The following is a 21729-nucleotide window of genomic DNA, read 5'->3' as shown; positions in this document are numbered from 1 at the left end:
CCGAATGCACACGGCCGTGTTCCGCGGCCGAGAGCGGTCCGTGGTATGCCGGGCTGGATTCCTGTTCAGAGCAGGAGCGCACGGTGTCATTGGTTGCTATGACGCTGTGCGCTTCATGCCGCCGCTGCACTACAGTAATACACTATACCAGTGTATTACTGTACAGCAGCGGCGGCATGAAGCGCACGGCGTCATAGCAACCAATGACACAGTGCGCTCCTGCTCTGAACAGGAATCCAGCCCGGTATACCACAGACCGCTCTCGGCCGCAGAACACGGCCCTGTGCATTCGGCCTTACACTTAGGGCCCTTATCGGCAACTGCTGCACCCTCTGCCTTTTAATGAACAAGGTCAGGCCTGATGCTTTCACTGCCTGGTCTTGTCAAAGTGCAGAGGGCACAGCAGTTGCCGAGAGAGCAGAGCCTCGAGGTGTAATGGCAATGCTCTTGTTGCTCCTAGATGCTCACTTGCATATATTAAAATGTAATATTTCTCAGCAATGTGGGCACGTATGAACAGATGTCTTCTGCTGTCAAGTGCACATGTAACAGCCAGTTTCATCCATACAAATCTGCTGACAGATGCCTTTTAAAAAGAAGTTGTCCCATATGGCATACCCTGTGCATATACCAAAAATGCCCAGATGGGACAAGCCCCTTTAACTAGGTTAAATTTAGATTAGGGCAGGCCTACACCGCCACTATATATTTCAATAATGTAAATGCAGGATTCCGCACATAACTGAGATGAGCAGCACTGAACAAACTCCGCCGAGTTTCCTTTTGGGATCCTGTTTTTCTGGAGGTCAAAATAATATTCTGCATGCAGGACTTTTTTTGTCCTGTCTTTTTGATGAAACTTGTAACGGAGCCACCAATTCAGGCGTGAACAAGCCTTAAATTTGCATTTACCTACTTTCATTACTCCACTTTCAAAGAAACCCTCACTTATAAAACAGTTAAAAGTTAGATATGGAGAAAAGAATAAGCCTTATTCCCACCCATTTGACAAGTATGGCTACCATGCTATTCCAGTTGCTGCACAGAGGTGAGATACATAGTGGCTGCAGTCCTGAAGAGGCTTGCTGGTGTGGATTGGAACACAGGTCTCTTCAGTCATGTGCCCATTGTATTTAGCTGGTAGCAGCACACATAACTGGACCCATCTCTTGTTGCCGGAATAACCATATCCTTGATGTGGTTCTTCACGTTATGAAGCTCATCTACAAGTCTAACTGTAGACAATTCTCAGAAATTCTAAAACATACCGGTAACAGTAGCTTTAAAGGACCAGGGTGTCCCTGTAAAAGTATGGGAAAGACTGACTGCAATTTAAGTAGGGTGAACCTTAGAAAGACTTAGGCGAAAGAAGATGCTCATTTACCCGAAAAAGACCAGCTTGGCTGGAAAAGTGAGGGGAGCAAGAGTTCACTGGGAAAGGAGTTTCTTTATTTTCATTTCCACATTGGTGTGCTGAGGCTCTGGTTAGGTCCCTGGTTAGCTGTAGGCTGTCCATATCCCGCCATGCCTCCTACACCAAAAAAGGTCATCCCTGCCATCTGTTGGGACACCTAAAAAATATATATTAATATTAATAATATGGAGACAGTAAAAAAAGGAGACTTTTGTATTACTTACCAGTAAAGTCTCTTTCTCGCTCTTCCTTGGGGGACACAGGAAACCATGGGTATAGCTCTGCTCCCTAGGAGGCGTGACACTAAGTGAAAGCTGTAAGCCCCTCCTCCATCAGCTATACCCTTCAGCCTGGAGAGAGAGACTACCAGTTGCGTGTCCAAGTAGTGAAAGATAACCACCAACCGGAAAAAAAGGAACTGTCAAGCCCCAACGGGGGCAACCAAGCCGGAACCACAACTGTAAACCCAAATGAAGGGCGGGTGCTGTGTCCCCCAAGGAAGAGCGAGAAAGAGACTTTACTGGTAAGTAATACAAAAGTCTCCTTTTCTCGCCCATATTCCTTGGGGGACACAGGAAACCATGGGACGTTCCAGAGCAGTCCCAGAAGGGAGGGACCAGAACAAATTAGACCAACACCGGAGGCATCAATCAACTGCCGCCTGCAACACCAGACGGCCTAAAGCAGCGTCAGCCGACGCATGAGTATGCACCCTGTAGAACTTGGTGAAGGTGTGCAAGGAGGACCAAGTGGCCGCCTTGCAAATCTGCTCCGTAGAAGCCCGATTCCTCTGAGCCCAGGAAGCCCCGACCGCTCTAGTGGAGTGAGCGGTAACACCGAGGGGCGGAACCTTGCCCTTGGCGAGGTAAGCCTCAGTAACAGCCATCTTGACAAAACGGGCGATAGCAACTTTGGATGCCGCCATCCCTCTGCGCGACCCCTCCGGAACCACAAAGAGCGAGTCAGTACGCCTGAAAGAGCTGGTTACCTCCAGGTAAACCTTGAGCGCCCTGACAACGTCCAGGCGATGAAGCTCCCTCTCCCGGGGGTGGGAAGGAGAAGGACACAAAGAGGGGAGAACGATGTCCTCGTTCAGATGAAAGGCGGAGACCACCTTAGGAAGGAAGGAAGGGACCGGACGAAGGACCACCTTGTCCTGGTGGAACACTAGGAAAGGTTCCAGACAGGAGAGTGCAGCCAATTCGGACACCCTCCGAAGAGAGGTGACGGCCACAAGGAAAATAACCTTGCAGGACAAAAGTCGCAAGGAAACCGTCCGCAGAGGCTCGAAAGGAGAAGCCTGGAGCGCTGAGAGAACCAGGTTCAGGTCCCAGGGCGGTACCGGAGGGCGGTACGGGGGAACCGCGTGAGCCACGCCCTGAAGGAAGGTCTTGACAGGACCAAGGGGGGCCAGTGGGCGCTGAAACAAAATGGACAGCGCAGACACCTGACCCTTCAAAGAACTAAGACCCAGACCCTGGGCGAGTCCGCCCTGCAGGAAGGACAAAACAGTGGGGAGAAAAAAGCGGAGCGGAGGAATCCCCAGATCGGCACAGAACCCCAAATAGGTCCTCCAGGTCCTATAATAGATCCTAGAAGAGGACGGCTTGCGGGCACGGATCATGGTGCGGACGACGTCCGCAGAAAAACCCCTACGTGTCAAGACGGTGGTCTCAACAACCACGCCGTCAAACGTAGGGACCTTAAACGCGGGTGGAAGATCGGTCCCTGAGAGAGAAGATCTTCCCTGGCGGGCAGCGGCCAGGGCGCATCTGCCAGGAGCAGCATGAGGTCGGCATACCAAGACCGGCGGGGCCAGTCCGGAGCGACCAGAATCACCGAGACGCCCTCCGCCGCGATCTTCCGAAGGACCTTGGGCAGGAGTGGGATGGGAGGGAATATGTACGGACGCGCGAAGCCTCGCCAAGGACGAACGAGGGCGTCGGCTCCGCAAGCTCCCGGATCCCTGGCCCTGGACAGATAGGCGGGGACCTTGTGATTGAACTTGGAGGCCATGAGGTCCACGTCCGGCATGCCCCAACGAAGGCAAATGGCCTCGAATACCTCCGGGTGAAGAGACCACTCGCCGGGGTCGACAGTGGTGCGACTGAGGAAGTCCGCCGCCCAATTGTCCACCCCTGGAATAAAAATTGCCGATAGAGCCGGGACGTGGGTTTCCGCCCAACGGAGAATGCTGGTGACCTCCCGCATCGCTGCAGCGCTGCGAGTGCCCCCCTGGTGGTTTATGTATGCCACGGCCGTGGCGTTGTCCGATTGCACGCGAACTGGATGACCCTTCAGCAGATGAGTCCAGTGTCGCAGAGACAGAAGGGCCGCTCTCAGCTCCAGGACATTGATCGAGAGTTTGGACTCCGATGGAGACCAAATGCCCTGGACGGATCGGGGAGGAAACACGCCTCCCCAGCCCAAGAGACTGGCATCGGTTGTAACCACCAACCAGTTGAGTGGCAGAAAGGACCTGCCCAGAAGAGGGGACTGTAACCACCAGCGGAGAGATGACCGCACCGGAGGCGATAGATGGAAGGGATGATCCAGAGACTCCGGCGATTTGTCCCAGGAGGAGAGGATCGCCCGTTGGAGAGGGCGGGAGTGAAACTGCGCAAATGGGATCGCCTCGAAGCAGGCAACCATCTGCCCCAAGACCCGCATGCAGAAGCGGAAGGACGGTCGACGGTGGAGAAGGAGACCCCGAACCGCCCGACGGAGGATCAGTCGTTTTTCCGAGGGAAGACGTACCTCCGCCGCTCCCGTGTCTAAAAGCATTCCCAGGAAGACCAGTTGTCTGGAGGGGGGAAGGGAGGACTTGGGGAAGTTGATGACCCAACCGAACCTCGCCAGAGTCTCTAGAGTGAGATCCACGCTGGCAACCGCTTGAGAAAGGGACGGAGCCTTGATGAGGATATCGTCCAAGTACGGTAGCAGAAAAACACCCCTGGAACGGAGTAAGGCCAAAACCGGGGCCAGGACCTTGGTGAACACCCGGGGGGCTGTTGCCAGCCCAAAGGGAAGGGCGACAAATTGGAAGTGGAGGTCCCCCACGGCGAATCGGAGGAAGCGATGGTGACACCGGGCTACCGGAACATGGAGGTAGGCATCCTGTATATCGATGGAAGACATGAAGTCTCCCCGCTCCAGGGAAGCCACCGCGGAACGGAGGGACTCCATCCGAAACCGTCGAAGGAGGAGAAAACGGTTGAGCTTTTTGAGGTCCAAAATGGGCCGCACCGAACCTCCCTTCTTGGGAACTACAAAGAGGTTCGAATAGAACCCTTGGAACCTTTCCTCTAGAGGAACGGGGGTAATCACCCCTCTGTCCAGTAAGGCTTGAACGGCCGCGGAGAACGCAGCCGCGCTTTTCGGGTCCCGCGGCGGGCGGGAGCGAAAGAACCGATCTGGAGGGAAGGACGCGAATTCGATTTTGTATCCGGAGGACACAATTTCGAGAGCCCAGGCGTCGGAGACGTGAGCCATCCAGACGTCCCTGAAAAGGAGGAGCCGGCCCCCCACCCGGGTGGGTGGGGGCGCGCCTTCAGGCAGAGGACTGCTTTGCTGCGGGTGTGCGGGCAGCCTGCGGCCTGCGCCAGGAGGGCTGCGCCCGAAAAAACGGCTTCCTACGCTTATCCTGGGGAGGGGCCGAAGCGGCAGCTGCGGGGGGAGCCCCAGAGTTCCTGCGGGAGGACCGAAAACGAGACGCACCGGGGCGTCCGCGGGGGGCGCCCCTGGCTTGGGGTTGAGGAAGATGGGTGCTTTTGCCACCCGTGGCCTCCGAAATAAGCTCGTCTAGGCGGACCCCGAAAAGGCGGGAACCCGCAAACGGTAGCCCCGCCAAGGAACGTTTGGAGGCAGCGTCCGCTTTCCAAACCTTCAGCCAGAGCTCCCTCCTGACGGAAACCGCCAGGGCGGAGGAGCGTGCAATAAGGGCTCCCGCATCAAGGGAGGCCTCACAAACAAAATTCCCGGCCCGAATAATAAGCTGGGCCAAGGAACGTAGGTCCTGGATGGGGACGTCCGAGTCCAACTCCTGTTCCAGCTGCGCACCCCAAGCAGAGATTGCTTTACCTGCCCAAGCAGAGGCAAAAACCGGTCTGAGGGCAGAACCGGAGGCAGCAAAAATGCCCTTGGAAAGGGTCTCCATGCGACGGTCCTCCGCTGACTGAAGAGAGGACCCGTCGGGAACAGGGATGGCCGTGTTCTTTGACAAACGGGCCACAGGGGGGTCCACCTTGGGTGGGGACGACCAGGTGGCCACGACATCGGCCGGAAAAGGATAGCAAATGTCCAGCTTCTTGGGGTTGACAAAACGGGCGTCCGGGCGAGCCCAAGCCTTAGACACCACGGAGGAGAAATCAGAGTGGATTGGAAAAACTTTTGAGGCCTGCCTGGGTCTGATAAAGGAGACGCTAGCTGCGTCAGAGCTAGGGGGGTCATCTTGCACCTTAAAGGTGTCACGAATATCAGAGATGAGCTGACCCATCGCTGAGGCTAGCTTGGACGGCAGGGCCGAGTCCATTTCCAAATCTGAAACCGCCAATTCACCTTCAGAGAGCGAATCCTTTGGAGAGGAGAGGCTCGTCTGAGTGCGCACGCGTGGCGGGGAGAGGGAGGCATCCGAGGAGGAGGCTCGCTCTACTCTAAAACGCTTCTGAGAGTGCCTAGCTCGGGAAGGGTCACTAAGAGAGGGTGAACCCGCCGCAGCGGCAGAAGCGATGGACCCGGAGGGCGCGACAGTAAGAATGGCGTCCTGCGGGGTAGGCGGCCTGTCTATTAGGCGGCCCACGACCTGAGTGAGGCTTTCCACGGCCTGGGACAGGGATCTAGCCCAGTCAGGCGGGTCAGAGGAAGCAGGGAGCGACACAGCGGGCGACTGAGGCTGCGGTGGAGCTCGGCATGCAGGACAGTGCGGATCAGACTGCCCCCGGGGAAAGGCTTCCCTACAAGCGGTACAGGCATGGTACCAAGGCTTGGCAGCTGCAGAAGGGTCTGACATGGTGGAAGAAAAGTTGCACTTAAAGTGGGAGACCCCAGGTGAAAAAACGGGGATCACACCCAAGTAACAGTACTGGTGGCACGGATGGGGTTAACAGTCCTACCAGACCCAGATGATGCAAGCGGCAGACAGCAAGGGCAGCAGACTGAAGGGAGGCTGTGGAGGAGAGGCGGCAGGCACAGAGGTGAATAGCTTCAGGATCGGACGGCAGAGAGAGAGAGAGAGGTCCACGCAGCACCTGAGATGTGGAGCCCGACGAACCAGGAAGTAGCGGAGCGCATGTAGAAAGCTCCGCCCCCCCCTTGCCGCGCTGAAGGAGAAGCAGAGCCGCACGCGCGCGCGGCAAAATGATTTAACCCCCTAGGTAGATGAAGTGCCGGCCATGAAAAGGTGCCGTTCAAGTAAGCGGCCCTCGCCTGAATCTCCTCATACAGCCGTCCCCCTGACTGCCCTGCCGTTGAAGATGGTAGCCACCCCCCTAAGAACCAGCTTGTCCTGGGTCTGCAACACCAGAACGAAGTCCCCCCCCAAATGATGGCCGGTAAAGTTGCCGGCCCCGATATGCCCATGGGGGAGGGGAGGGAAGGGGGGGGGGGGGGAGATGGCACGGAGAGATGTAGCAGCGGTGGGAGGGAGGGAAGGGGAGGCTGGAGCAGCCACTCTCACCATACGCTGTCTTCGCCCTCAATCCATCCAGCAGGGTCGCCCCTTCAGCCACTGGCACCGCAGTGGCAGGAAGCCGGGGGAGGGACTTGGCGTGCGGGCGACCCTTGAGCTGGCGGGACGCAGGGGAGCGAGGCTGCCCTGGTCCACCTTGTCTTCTGTGGGGGAGGCGGCAGTGCGGTATTACCGGCACTGGCGCGACTCAACCCCGGGAGAAAACAGAGGGGTCTAGTGCGCCTCTGTTGTCCCTGTAAGTAGAAAAAAACCGAATTAAAAACAACAAATAACGCAAAAATAAAAAATTATAGGAAAACAACCCTGCCTAAGCAGGGAGTGTCTTGCCTCCTTGGACACTAAGCAAAAACTGGTAGTCTCTCTCTCCAGGCTGAAGGGTATAGCTGATGGAGGAGGGGCTTACAGCTTTCACTTAGTGTCACGCCTCCTAGGGAGCAGAGCTATACCCATGGTTTCCTGTGTCCCCCAAGGAATATGGGCGAGAAAATAATACTTTGAGACAGTGCACAAGAAAGTTTTATTATACAGAACATGTCCCGTAAATTTTACCTGAGTGACATTCCACTGTAATTGCTGTCCGGGTTGCATGCCATACATTGGTTGAGCAACAGCACCCATGCCCGTTACGTAGCCTGCATGTTGCGCCATCATTCCATTTGGGACACCCATGACTGCTGCTTGCATTCCACCCACATATCCTGCTGGAACAGCCATAGGGGCAACTACACCTGGGTGTGCTGGTTGAGTCATGATTCCCATTGGTGACGCCATCATACCACCCATAACACCACTAGAAGACGGAACTGCTGGAAAGCCAGTGTAAGCACTTGGGTATGGCATCTGAGCTGGTGCCATGAAAAGAGCTCCTGCAGAGTAAATAAAAAGAAAGGTCTAAACTAATTAAGGGAAATAAGAATTATGGACAGTTTTCTCAAGTACAAGCGTTCTTAAGGTAGTGCTCACTCTCAATAATGGGCGAGCCTGCACCAATGAACAAGTAGGGAACAATCAGAACCCCACTGATTAGAAAAGCATCACAAAGAGTGCTTAACTTCTCAAATTCAGACCTTGAGCTGGAATCTGGGGATTCTGAGGCCCATACAGAGAAAGGATTGAGTCCTTTGAGAGTTGCTTCTTTGTTCCTTCTTCTGCTTTCCCACCAGATTCTGGAAACAAGTTAAGGTTCTCTGGGACAGATCCTGAGCCAGTGACTGGCATGGAGCTGACAGTCTGTTGGAATAACAACCAGAAAAGCAGGGCTCAGATTTTGCTCCATAAAGGGAGTGTCAGTAGATTTGACCATGCAGAAACTGCTGACTGCACTAGGAAGAGGGTGAGGAGAGCAGTACAAATATACCTTCGGTGGAGCTTTTATCATCAGGAGTAGTGTGAATATGAACTTTTATCATGGAGGCAGGATTTGACTAAAGTGCTGCCTGCCATGAGATTCTTAACCCCCCCTGCTCTAAATGACAGCTGTAGTGGTCTCCTGGTTGGATGTTCAGTTGTGACTCAAAGCAGAGGGGCTATAAAGCAGCTCAATGCAGAGAGCACTTCACATAAAGCTCAACTGCCAAGGCACTTACAGGAGCAGTACTCCTGATTATAAAAGCTCCACAAAAGCTACATTTGCACTTCCCAGCCCCTACCCACTGCTGTCAGCAGGCTTGCATGATCAGAACTGCTTACAGACCCCCTTTAAAATAACGCATGCTGAAAACAGTATGTTTAAAATCATAAGAGGCGGCCTGTGGACTTCATATATCCACATACAGAGCCAGTTGCCTTAATACACAAACTTGGACGTCATTGTCTTTCGACCATTTAGCTGGGCTCTGCTAACAAAACATATAAGCCACCTACATTAGACAATACACCACATGACTGTTTACCTGGTTGGTCTTTGAGCTGGTCAAGCAAGTGGAGCCAAAAAGATCTAGTTCTTTTTCCAAGCTGGTATTTGACTTTCCATTGGGAACAGTAGTGGCCACTGGTGCATCTGAAAATAATAAGAAAAGCTAAGTACAGGAGTCTAGTTGTGCTAAAATACACAGTAACAACCACCTAGCACATGCAGTTCTTTTTCTGGCGGCCCATTAATAGATATGACTGGAACTGATCATAAATCAAAGAGCCAACTGTCAGCTATTATCCTTATACTTCAGATTTTACACACCCAGTGTGACAATAGATAATTATATATTACAGGCTACACAAATGTTAGAGACAGAGACATCTAACTATGAGCCAGATGACTGATAACCCCTTCCCACAAGAGGTCCCCTGATGACAGGTGAATTAGCTGTTATTTCTGCAAAGGGAAAATTGAGACTTTTTGGGCTGCTTGGCCCAGAAGGGCTTTGTATATGGCCAGTAGAGGGATCTCAATTGGAAGAGCCTCCTCTATTATATCCATATGGCCCAACAGATATAAGGAAAGGAGTTGTCTATGGCAAAACAATGCAAATAAAAAGCAGTCTTACCAAGGCCTAGGAGGTCCATGACTGGCTCTGCTGTTCTTTGTGGAGAGCTTTTAGCAAGATGAGAGTCATCTTTTTTAGGAGGCTGAAGAAAACAAAGTTCTGTTTTTTTATTTTTTTAAGTCAGGGGTATTGACCTATACAGATAGCTGACATATACCACTGTCACATCATTTCACAATAGTAATCTGCATGTATGCAGCAGACAAAACTGCATATCTGCAAATGTTTCAAAGACAAAGGTGAAATTTCTAAGGTCACGGAGACATATCAAACGTTTTGATCAGTGGGGGTCTGAATGCTGAGAAACCCCACTGATTTCTAGAACGAGGAGAGAGAAGCGCTCACCTAGCTTGTCTCTCCTTGCTGCAAAAAACGTGCTAAAAGAAGGCAATGGGTCCGTCTCAATGTAACGAGAAAAAAATTATGCGCTATGACAGAGCCCTTTTCTCCTTGTTCTAGTGATCAGTGGGGGTCTCAGCATTCAGACCCCCCACCAATCAAAACCTATGATATGTCGTTATGACACATCAAAAGTTTTTTCAAAGCGCAGGTAAACTTTAAGCAATCTAGTTACTGGACATTTGAATCCTATAGGGGTTGGCCCACCTGGGACATTGATGGTCTATCGCTAGAATAAGCCATCAATCTCAGATAGGTCCGTGTCCCTGAGGTGGTACCCACACCTATATCTCGAATGGGGCCCTTCAAGTGAATGGAGAGCAGCTGAACATGTGCGACCACCCTTTGTTCACGGCTATTTCTGGCAGTCCCAGATCAGCAAATTGAGCAGTGGCTGCACTTGAGTGGTGTGTTCTCCATTCACTGCTATTGGACGTCCAAAAACAGCCGAGCGTGCTCAGTCAGCTATTTTCAGAACTTCCATAGTGATGAATGGAGAGCACACTGTGCAGGCACAGGAGAACCATTCAATAGAGATACAAGCAGGTCCCAGAATGGGAACCCACACCTTTATTACATTGATGGCATATTCTAGCGATATGCCATCATTGTCCCAGATGGGCCAACTCCTTTAATGTTCTGCAAACAATTTTAGGGGAGAATGGGAATTTTGAACAACTTTCCAACTTTGACCATTCAAGTCAGTCTGCCAGTGGTGAAAGGTGATACCAAGAAATATGACTGCAGAGGTCAGTGATCGGCTGCAGCAGTCATTCACTGGCAGCTTATAAACAAAGACTGGCTGGCGGCCACTGGAGCATCTGCAATCCAACGGAGGAGGAGCATGAAGATGCAAGTTTAAAAATTTTTTTTATAAATTATATATATATATATATATATATATATATATATATATATATTTATAAAAAAAAATTTTAAACTTGCATCTTCATGCTCCTCCTCCGTTGGATTGCAGATGCTCCAGTGGCCGCCAGCCAGTCTTTGTTTATAAGCTGCCAGTGAATGACTGCTGCAGCCGATCACTGACCTCAGCAGTCATATTTCTTGGTATCACCTTTCACCACTGGCAGACTGACTTGAATGGTCAAAGTTGGAAAGTTGTTCAAAATTCCCATTCTCCCCTAAAATTGTTTGCAGAACATTAAAGAGTTGGCCCATCTGGGACAATGATGGCATATCGCTAGGATATGCCATCAATGTAATAAAGGTGTGGGTTCCCATTCTGGGACCTGCTTGTATCTCTATTGAATGCTTCTCCAGTGCCTGCACAGTGTGCTCTCCATTCATCACTATGGAAGTTCTGAAAATAGCTGACTGAGCACGCTCGGCTGTTTTTTGACGTCCAATAGCAGTGAATGGAGAACACACCACTCAAGTGCAGCCACTGCTCAATTTGCTGCTCTAATTTTTTTTTTTTAAATAATCAGACAACCCCTTTATTCTAGGCAAGAACTAATTCACAATAAAGTTTCTCAGAAGCAAACAGCGTGATTTGTACCGATGTGGAACTAATGATTGACCACTATCTAACGTAGACCTTTTCTTATACTGAATTATTACCTGTGTGAGATGAGGACCAATTGTACAATCATAATAACAGCTCCTCTTGGAATGAAGGGACATCCCTCCCTGGACCGCCATTTTAATTTAATATAACATGGCTGATGCGCTGTTATTACGGATTTAATAATAGGTCATTAAAAGATAACTTACCAACTTTACCTTCTCAAATATGACCGGCCCCGATTTGATTTCAGGTGCAGATTCAGATTTCTTCCACTTAGTTTCTCTCTCTTTCTGTTAAAGACAAAGGGAGATTTGTCAAGAGGGAAAATTTGCAGAAGTCTGTGTTATGTCATTTGAGCCAAATTTGTGAAATAGACTTCTATCTTGAGATGTCTATACTTAGCCTGTTATTGGGGCAAAATTGCGACAATATTTGCAACTTTTTAAAACGTTGATTGAGAATTTCCAAAACTGGAGCCCAAAAATTCACAGAGCCCCATTTTGTGACTTTTTGATGCCAGAGGTCTGGAGTGCAGGACTTGATAAATTTCCCCCAAAGACCCAAAGTTTTATCAGCTAATGTCCATAGTGTACAAGGAGAAGAAATCATGCAAACAGAGAGATACGCACACAAAATCTTTACAATGTTATTTCAACCGGTCAACGTACATTTGGCAGTGTACGCAGCCATTGTCATTAGGGCTGCAGATAGACTATTTTTGTAATCGAGTAATCTATTGATTAATCCAACGATTAATAGAGTACTCTAATAAACAAAAATCCAATTAAAAGAACGTTTTTCTTTATAAAAACTCACCAGCACCCCCCCCCCCCCCTCAAGTGCCACCAGCTTGCCACGATCTCCCCCTCCTAGCCATGCCCCCAGCGCCAGTACTTAGCTTTGCTGTAAAGGGGCGCTGCTCCACAGCTCCTCCATCCACTGCACTGCCGTCACACAGCGTCGGGTCATAGTGTGCGCTTATGTGCACCATGACCTGATGATGCGTCAGGATACAGTGCAGCGCGGTACGGACCGGCGGGTGACCACGCAGCGGTGAGTAATAGCAAGCGCTTTACCCCCGCTTAGTGGTCACATGACACAAACTAATCCTCGATGCAAAAAATTTGCAGAGAATTTTTTTATGTCGAATTACTGAATTAAATCGAGTAGTCGTTTCAGTCCTAATTGTCATTCTTAAAGGGGGTGTCTGCCACTTCCTTGCTCTAACAGATGAGGATGGAGGGTTCTGGAGCACATTTCACTATGCTCTCACAGGGCATTTGAAAACAGGTTTTTTAACAGACAGTCCTTTAAAGGGGTTGTCCACTTTCTGGTTACTGTTGATCAAAGTGTTTGTAAGAGGATTATATGGCACTTATTAATATAGCCAATATTGAAATTGTGCCATTTTCTATATTTCATAAGGTCTGTCTAATTGTTTACCAAGTCTTTTGTGCGGTCCACACAGCGGCCTTGTCTGGAAAATGGCTGCTGATGGAGGGTCATGTGACTAGGCAAATCACCTCCATGTGATGTCTCTCCTCCACCCAAATACATTGCACTTGCACTGTTGGGAGTTTGGTGCAGTGTGTTAAAATGGAGAAGACATGAAGAAGGTACTGCCTGGCTATGCGGTGAAGCAGCACAGCGAAAGCTGCACCAAAGAAACAAATAGAAAATCTGGGAACATAAAATACTCACTCTAAACGCACTGATGTCTACACTGCGATCCATGTACTTCTTCTTTTCATATTTGTCTCTGATAAATGTTTCGACTGCTCTGTAGAAGCGAAATTAAGGAAAGAGGAACCTGCAACATGCTGAAAAGGTCTATAGATTAGCTCAAGAAAATCCCCAATGCTAACTATAAACTATACAAACCACACCACTGGTAATATACCTTAGCTCCTTTTATTAGATGTTTCTCCTAGACTAAAAAATATATGCTTGTGGGTAAAAGGAAAAGTCACAGATTAACTATTATGGCCTTTATTCCATTTTTTTTTACTGTGCTTTTAAAAGGGGTCGCCCCATTAAGATAAGTGTCTAATCGAGTCTTAATGGAATGGCAGTCATGCATGCTGCCGCTACATCTATGTGGCTGCGGGAGGTAGCTGTACTCTGCTATCTTCATCAGTTTTATAGAGATAAATGGAGCGGTGAACAAGTTGTCTTAACCGGACAACCACTTTAAGTCCTGAATAGCTAATCCCAGGTTTGGCTCTGTTCTTGGGAAGTTTATGCATTGCAATCAGTGGTGGAAAAAAAACTCCCGACGACTAAAGCTACTTTCATACTAGCGTTTTCAATTCCGCTATTGAGATCCGTCATAGGATCCCAATAGCAGAAGAAAACGCTTCCTGTTTGCCCCCATTCATTGTCAATGGGGACAAAACAGAATGCACCAGAATGTATTCCGTTCCGTTTGGCTGCGTCCCTATCGCGGACAGAACAACGCTGAAAGCAGCGTTTTTCTGTCCGCAATGTGATGCGGAGCAAGACGGATCCGTCATGACACTCAATGTAAGTCAATGGGAAGGATCCGTTTTCTCTGACAATAGAAAATGGATCTGTCCCCCATTGACTTTCAATGGTGTTCATCACGGATCTGTCTTAGCATTTTTTGCAGATCGGTCATGGATCGCCAAAAACGCTTCCGTTACAATAATATAACCGCATGCATCCATCATGAACGGATCCGGTTGGATTATGTCTTATATAGCCATGACGGATCAGTAATGAACACTACTGAAAGTCATTGTGTCAGAGAAAACGGATCCATCGCCATTGACTTACATTGTGTGTCAGGACGGATCCGCCTTGCTCCGCACCACATCGCGATAGGGACGCAACCAAACGGAACGGAACGCATTCTGTTTCATTCAGTTCAGTTTTGTCCCCATTGACAATGGCAATTGACATATGACGGATCTCAATAGCGGAATTGAAAACGCTAGTGTAAAAGTAGCCTAAAACAAGGAGGAAAAAAAAAAAAAAAAAGTGTCCCTTTTTCGTCCCAATTAGAAAGGGTATTTTAATACACCAATGTGGAATAAAAAGTTTGGGTTTCCCCAAAAACAGGCTCATGCTGAAAGGATACTGGTCTGTTTGTGGTCGGATAAAACTATCCGGTAAGAATGCTTCGTACAGTCGTTTTGCTTTCCCATTTCCCATCTCTTCCATACACTGGAAAGAAAAAAAGAAAACGGTTAACGTATACAAAAGGCCATTCAAGGGCCTGAGATTCCTCAAGACAAAAGGATGCCCCTGTACCTGTATCTGTTCCTGAGTCCACTGGTCCAGATTCACAGATTTCACACGTGAGATGTGGACTCCAAGGTTCCTGTGGACACCTGCACAGCGGATGCACACAAATACCCCAATATTCCAAGAGGCCCATCTTGGTCCTGGCGAGAGAAACATAAAAAAAAAAAACAGAACTGATTAGGCGACATGCACCATGCTCCTGAATGTCCCTTCATTTGTCCCCATGTACACTGCATTTCATGCAGGAAGTGAGACATTGTGTGAGGACAGCACTGATAGCGGCTCCGGAAACTAAAGGGAAGGAAAGGAAGAGAAAGAAAAGCATCCACTTCAGCATAAATGATGTGCAGACGTATCACATTTCTAAAGCAGTGTCAGGAAAGAGTCAATATTCCTGAGGCATATCCTGCATGTCCATCAGAATACATGGTTGGTCACAGCTCTCAGTGGTGAGCTTCACATGACTTTCCAATTCCTGAGCACACTTACTGCAATGACAGGCCAAATGTTCGAAGCACCGCCAATGACCGCTATGTCTACAAAACGAAGATGATCAGTTCTGAAATCAGATCCAGAAGTCACAAAACGTATCATAGACCTGACTGAGCAAAAAAACTGAATAGAGAGGTCAGAGACTGGTTGTCAGTGACATGCTGCTTGATAACCCCACGGACAAGCCTTTGGTTAACAGGTAGTCCACGCCCAGCATCTAAGCTGTCAGACATGGCCCAGCCGTTGTGCTCAAAGCTGGCTTGGCATCGTTCCGATTGGGAAAATAGCTGACTGGCTGCAGTTCCCAGATACTTGTTGAGGCTATAGTATTGGGGTCCATTCAGACGTCCACACTTTGGGTCCCGATCCATTCCGCAATGCATCCGCATTTCCGGTCTGCGGCTCTGCAAAAAAAAAAAAAAAGAACATGCCCTATTCTTTTCCGCAGCGGCGGACAAGAATAGGCATTTCCATTGGGGTGCCGTCCCCGTGTTTTGCGGATCCGCAAAACACTGCGGAGGTGTGAATGTACCCTTAAAGCGTTGTCTCATAAAGACAACCCATCTATGCCTTATTAGGGGGACAGGACGTCACAGAGAGGACCCATCCCTCTAAGTGCTATCAACAGGACAGCTGCTGGACATATCTGTCCATATTAGGGAGAGTTCACATCACCGTTCTTCTGATCCGTCAGAAGAACAGAAAAATAAATATTGGATTACACTAACCGGTAATGGTTTTTCTTTGAGCCTATGACAGCACCCCTGGAGAGACCGCCTCCTCCTCCGGACAGGAACCAGAACCGCCTTTTAAAAGAGGGATTCTCCCCTCTACCGCCAGCAGTCCCCTCTCAAGAACTAAGAAACATAACATCATTCTCTAATCTATGTATACATAAATCCTTTTTTTTGGGGGGGGGGGGGGGGGGGAATTAACTGGGTGCTGTCATAGGCTCAAAGAAAAACGATTACGAGTAAGTGTAATCCAATATTTCTCTTTCGTCTATGACAGCCCGCCTGGAGAATAGGCAAGAATCCTATCTAGGGCGGGACCACAGCCTGCAGCACCTTACGGCCAAAGCCAAAAGGAAAGTCCTTCATTAGAAGGTAGCCTAAAACAAGTATGAGGAGAACTCCAGGTAGCTGTCCTACAAATCTGTTCTATAGAAGCGGAAGCTCTCTCGGCCCATGATGTGGAGACTGATCTTGTAGAGTGAGCCCCAAACCCCGAGGGACGAACTACTCCCTTAGAAGAGCAAGCTAAGGACCCACCTAGCGATAATCTGAGAAGAGGCAGCCGAACCCTTCCTAGCTCCATGAAATAAAAGCAGCAGACGAGAGGATCCGATTCTCTCCTGCCTCTTAGGACAGAATTGGCGGTAGAGGGGAGGATCCCTCTTTTAAAAGGCGGTTCTGGTTCCTGTCCAGAGGAAGTAGCGGTCTCTCCAGGGGTGCTTTCATAGGCGAAAGAGAAAATGGATCTGGTGCATCAGTTGTGCACATTTGGCATCTGTTTGAGCCATGGTGGAACCCATGGTGAAGTCATGACGCATGGAATACACAAGGATGATATGTCCAGAATACACTGGTGTGAATAGCCCCTAAGAACATTCCTTATGGCTCCCCTGCTGGATGTTAGAGAAGCTAGCTACTTCATAAAAGCGGGTTCTCTTCATGAATGCTCTACTAATAAATTTAGGTGCAGAACCTTCTGCCATAAGTGTGATCAAGAACTGCAGTAATGTAAATGCTATTCCTTCATCCTGGCTGGACACGTATGACGAGACAGACCACATGCTGAGAGTTGTGCAGGAAGGATAGCACTAGTAGTCCTTCCATGGATGAAGAAGACAACACCTAACTTGTTCATAGATAACACAGCACTGCCCTGGGATCATTTCTCCACTAGACCACAGTATTTTTAAGGCCTCTTTGACAAGAGGGCGTTTTCCGTCCAGATGCAATGCATGTACTGAACGCCTTGCATCTGTAAGGAATCCTGACCCATTCATTTCAATGGGTCTGTGCACATGAGCGTCGTTCATCACCGATCAATTCTGCATTCAGGTAACATGGCAGCATGTTCTATATTCTGCGTTTTTTATGCAGCCCTGGCTCTATAGAAGTGAATGGGGCTTGTATGAAAAACGGAAGGCATCCAGATGTAATGCTTTTTTCACTGATCGTTTCTAGGAAATGTTGAGTGTTATTCTTCAGTTATTTTTCACGCACGTGCAAAAAACTGGTCGCGTACATGCAGAAAAAATACTAAAAAAACCAACTGTAACCTAACTGCAGACAAAACCGATTCAACATGTCTGCCAAACCATACGTTTTCCCCCTGAAAATACCCTGTCTCATTCCACATCGCTCATGTGAAATAAGCCTTAAGGGGGTTTCTGGTTTCCTATAATGAAGACCTATTCAGTACAGGTCATCAGTATCAGATTGGAGGGGGGCCAACTCCTGGCACCCCTGCTGATCGTCTGTTTGAAGAGAAAGTAGTGCTAATGTGAGCGCTGTGTTCTCTTCACCGTTTTCCTGCTCCTCCATCTGCTCCTTCGCACTGAAGTAAATGGGACGGAGGAGCTGTAATTGCATCTCCTTGCCGCTGCCATGTGAACGGTGAAGAGAACACAGCGCTAACATTAGCCCTGCGTTCTCTTCAATGCCCCATGACACAATGGAGTGGCACAATGCCCCAAAACACACAGGGCAGCAGCACTGACGCTAAGAAGTGAGTGCAGAACAGATAGATTTTATATCGTGTGTACTCCACACCTACTGGTATGAAAAAGGTGGCACGGGTCAGTAGGAAGCTCTATACCAGTGTTGGCGAACCTATGGCACGGGTGCCAGAGGTGGCACTCAGAGCCCTCTCTGTGGGCACCCACACCCTGGAAAAAGTCTATGGTGTACCAATATGCCTTAGACTTTTCCTGCCATTCATCAGCGCAGGGCGCACTATGAACAGCACAGGCAGGGCACTGAATGTAGGCCGGCTATTATAGTAAAGTGCATGGAAGGTTTACTATACTGGACTGTAGTATTCAGGGTAAATTACTGTGTTGGCACTTTGCGATAAATAAGTGGGTTTTGGGTTACAGTTTAGGCACTCGGTCTTAAAAAGATTCACCATCACTGCTCTATACAATACTGTATGTACAGTACAGCTCTTCACAAAGCCATGAGATAACGGCAGTCATCTTCCTCTATTTCTTCCGCATAAGTGACAATATTACACAACATACTATACTTGCGTCATTTGTTCTGAAAACCTAGAAATTACATAACCACCCCGCTAAATAGATTTCAGTGTGGAGAAAATGAATTTAAGGGGTTTATACTGTATGTTGGGCCGGACAAATCCCATGAAAGCTATGCTATACCTGTGTGAGTGAGCTCCGCTACATCTTAAAAAGGCACAGGCCTATGCCCCGTCTTACTTGCACAATTCAGCTTCTGTGTATCAAAGCTGCTTCCTCATATCACAAGACTCCATTCCCACGTCCGCATCCGTTCCGCAATCGCAAACAAGAATAGGCAGTTCTATGGGGGTGCCGGCCAGGTGTATTGCAGATCCGCAATACACTACGGACGTGTGAATGGACCCTTATTTGCAGCCTGTCAGCGGTTGCTATTAGAAATTGCTCTGAGGATGGGGAGTCCCTACACAAAATACATACCCCCAGGAGGGCAGTTTCAAAGGGGTATTCCCATCTTGTAAAGTGGTGGCTAAACGCTAGGATGTGCCATCATTTTATGATCCTCTGGGAAACCCCTCCAATCCTGTAGGTTGTAGCGCTGATTTAGCACCGCACCCCACCCCCTTCTACGGTTTCCCTGCACAAGCGGTGCTCCCGCTCATCCACTGTGTAGCGCTGCACAGAGCGGAGCACCATGTGCACAGTGAGGGGCCCGCAGCACTACAGTCCCTTTATGCTCTTTATCAGTGGGGGTCTCAGAGGTAGGATCCCCATCAATCAGAAAAAGATGGCATATCCTAGCGATATGCATTCTGTTATGCCCTATCATTTTTGTATCACACACAATGATTGCTAGCTCTATGGCCAATTTTAACCAGCTTGTATATTTTAATGTTTATCGTTCCTATAGGGGGCAGTCCATGCTCCAAGTGGCCTGACTGAATTTAAAAAGGTGCTGTCTAACCTTTACCAAGTCATGCCCGACCCTCAGGATAGGTCATCACCAGCTGATTGGCAGGGGTCCAGCACCCCACACTGCTCGGTTGTAGCTCAGTCGGCGCCGGAACGACACAGCTCCGTCAGCCTCGTAGTGGAGGAAGCTCATTACAGCGCTGCTCCCATTTAAAGACAACCCCTTTAAAGTGGACCTACAGACATGTATAAGCTCTGTAAAGGAGGATTGCTCAAATACTGATTTCTTTTAACCTCTAAGCAGAAGACGTAGCGTGCGTACAAAATAAATCTAGAAAGTGTCCAATATACTGAGCCGAAGGCAACTGCAACAAACAAGGACTGCAGCGTGTAAACATATCTAGACAGTGAAATGGTTAATAATTTGTGCTCCGGAGTGCTTGCTGCCTGCAAGTTGTGTACGGCGTCAACACATCTCGCCCGACACTGGAGTCCGAGCTAATGGCATCCGTGACTGAGGTTTTCTGAAGGACACTGCATGATCAAGGATTTCTCCTCCAATCCACGGGCGGTGAATCACCGGATGTATCATTTCCCAGCAAATGTGCTCCCTGTGGGAGATTGCTGGTAAACCACGCTCTGATCTCCATGTTCTGTAGAGAACCATTTACCAGGGAGATATGGATTTTGTGTCATTCTCCATGTACAGAGGTGAGGACAAGGTGCCAGTCTAGATGGATCAAGTAGAGAGATCTGACAATATGGAAAACCCTAAAGGGTGTTTTAATGGAGTCACTGGTGATGCTGGGAGATGGGAAGCACAATCCTGTCACAGTGAGAAGGAAGACATTAATTAGCATCCTTCATGGGTGGCACTGCTGGATCTCAGGAGGAGAATGGACATCTGACAATGTCACCAGCTGGGCGCAGTGCCGCTGCTAAAGGGCAAGGATCGATCAATGACTTTAGGTAGAGGGCAACAGGAGCTGCCATAGTCAATAAAATCCATGCCTGGTGCAGAGACGATGAGGTTACGGAATCTGGCCAGCCTGGAGTGTGTATTACAATGGTCTGCCACCTGTTTCCAATAGAGGATGCTGGGATTTGTAGTTCTGCAGCAGCTGGAGAACCATGGGTAGGAAACCCCTGCTCTAATACAGAATTACTAAGAGGTGTCCTGCTTCATCCTCCCTTCCACGCGCCCCTTCACTGAGGCCAAGGAACCAGGCCTAAATAAAGAAGCTCCTCCATCTCTATTTCTAAAGTTTCCGCTCATTGCACCTTAAATATGCACTGAGATTAGTGTCACCTATAGGCAGGTGCCTCCCCCCATGACCATAGTCCAGGTGGACACATGGACCCATGGATCAAACTCCATAAAAGATCATTGTGGGGAAAAATGATGTCTTCTAAATCTACAACCAACTCCCTCAACTTTCTCTGTCATTGGAAGCATCTTCTAGTGGTACTTCTGCTTGGACAAGAACCTTGAGATGTTCAGGGGTCCAATATGAGCTGTCAGTGGCCCGATGATCACAAGGCTTCATAGACAACAGAGAGAACAGATCCATCAGCCTCCCCTCTGGGCACAACGGAATACTGACTCCTAAATGGGTCACCAGACCTGACCCCAGAATGGAGATATATAGGTCCCCATCGGAGAACCCCCAGTAGTGCCAGCACCTAGACCACACTGACAGCCTCTAACCTATCCGCGGGGCACACACTGGGGTACATGAGGGAGTGCCCGGTATTCGTACTGAGAAGCCATACCTTTAGAATGGCAGTCCGCGCAGAACTTGTTCTCCTCCCTCAGCAGCAGCTCAGAAAGCACGGCCTGGTACCGCTCCACGTCCCGAACAGACTTCCCGGTCATCTTCCCGGGAGACAGTAAGATGGCTTCCCCGTGCTGCGGCTCTCAGTTCCTGTTTCCGGGTCGCCTCCTACCGTCGCGTACGTCAATAGTTACGTCATTTAACCGCGCCCACTCAGTGCAAAAAACCTTCCGCCGACAGCCAATCAGAGGGAGGGATGTTTACGCCCACAAGGGAAAAAATTATGAATGGGCATTGACGTCACTTAGCAACCTGAGCGCAGGGTTGCAGCGAGAACGGGGATGCCCCCTCACTGGCAGTAGCGCCGCTGTAGCAGGCGCGATGTCTGCTCTAGTTCTAGTGAAGTTCACTGTGTGTCATTATCTAGAAGAGTTTATTATTACGTAATACGGAGCCATATTGTACACACATCCCGAATTACGCCCACGCGGTAACTAGGTCCAGGCTCCACCCACCTCTGCGGAATGCCAGTATGGAGAAGGGCCTGCCTCTAGTCATGATGCTTTTT

At 49.2% G+C, this 21729-nt stretch overlaps 1 protein-coding gene across 2 annotated transcripts; it reads right to left on the bottom strand.

The window, feature by feature from the left end:
• Window positions 1-298: 298 nt before the first annotated feature.
• SMAP2 (small ArfGAP2) lies at window positions 299-21307 on the bottom strand. Of its 2 annotated transcripts, none has more exons than XM_040424523.1 (10): window positions 21160-21307; window positions 14784-14917; window positions 14611-14696; window positions 13212-13290; window positions 11717-11800; window positions 9584-9665; window positions 8993-9099; window positions 8168-8330; window positions 7650-7966; window positions 299-1571 (listed from the first exon to the last, which is right to left on the bottom strand). In XM_040424523.1, exons 1-10 carry the CDS (start codon window positions 21260-21262, stop codon window positions 1455-1457), a joined length of 1272 nt encoding a protein of 423 aa, XP_040280457.1. In that variant the 5' UTR covers window positions 21263-21307; the 3' UTR covers window positions 299-1454. The 2 variants fall into 2 exon arrangements, with proteins under 2 accessions (XP_040280457.1, XP_040280458.1); XM_040424524.1 differs by having other exon boundaries at window positions 1420-1571; window positions 11726-11800.
• Between the last annotated feature and the right edge of the window lie 422 nt (window positions 21308-21729).

The sequence above is a fragment of the Bufo bufo genome, chromosome 3 (genome assembly GCF_905171765.1).
Source record: "Bufo bufo chromosome 3, aBufBuf1.1, whole genome shotgun sequence".
NCBI lineage: Eukaryota > Metazoa > Chordata > Amphibia > Anura > Bufonidae > Bufo > Bufo bufo.
Note: the sequence above shows the minus strand (reverse complement) of the source record. Positions and strands in the feature narration are given on the sequence as shown.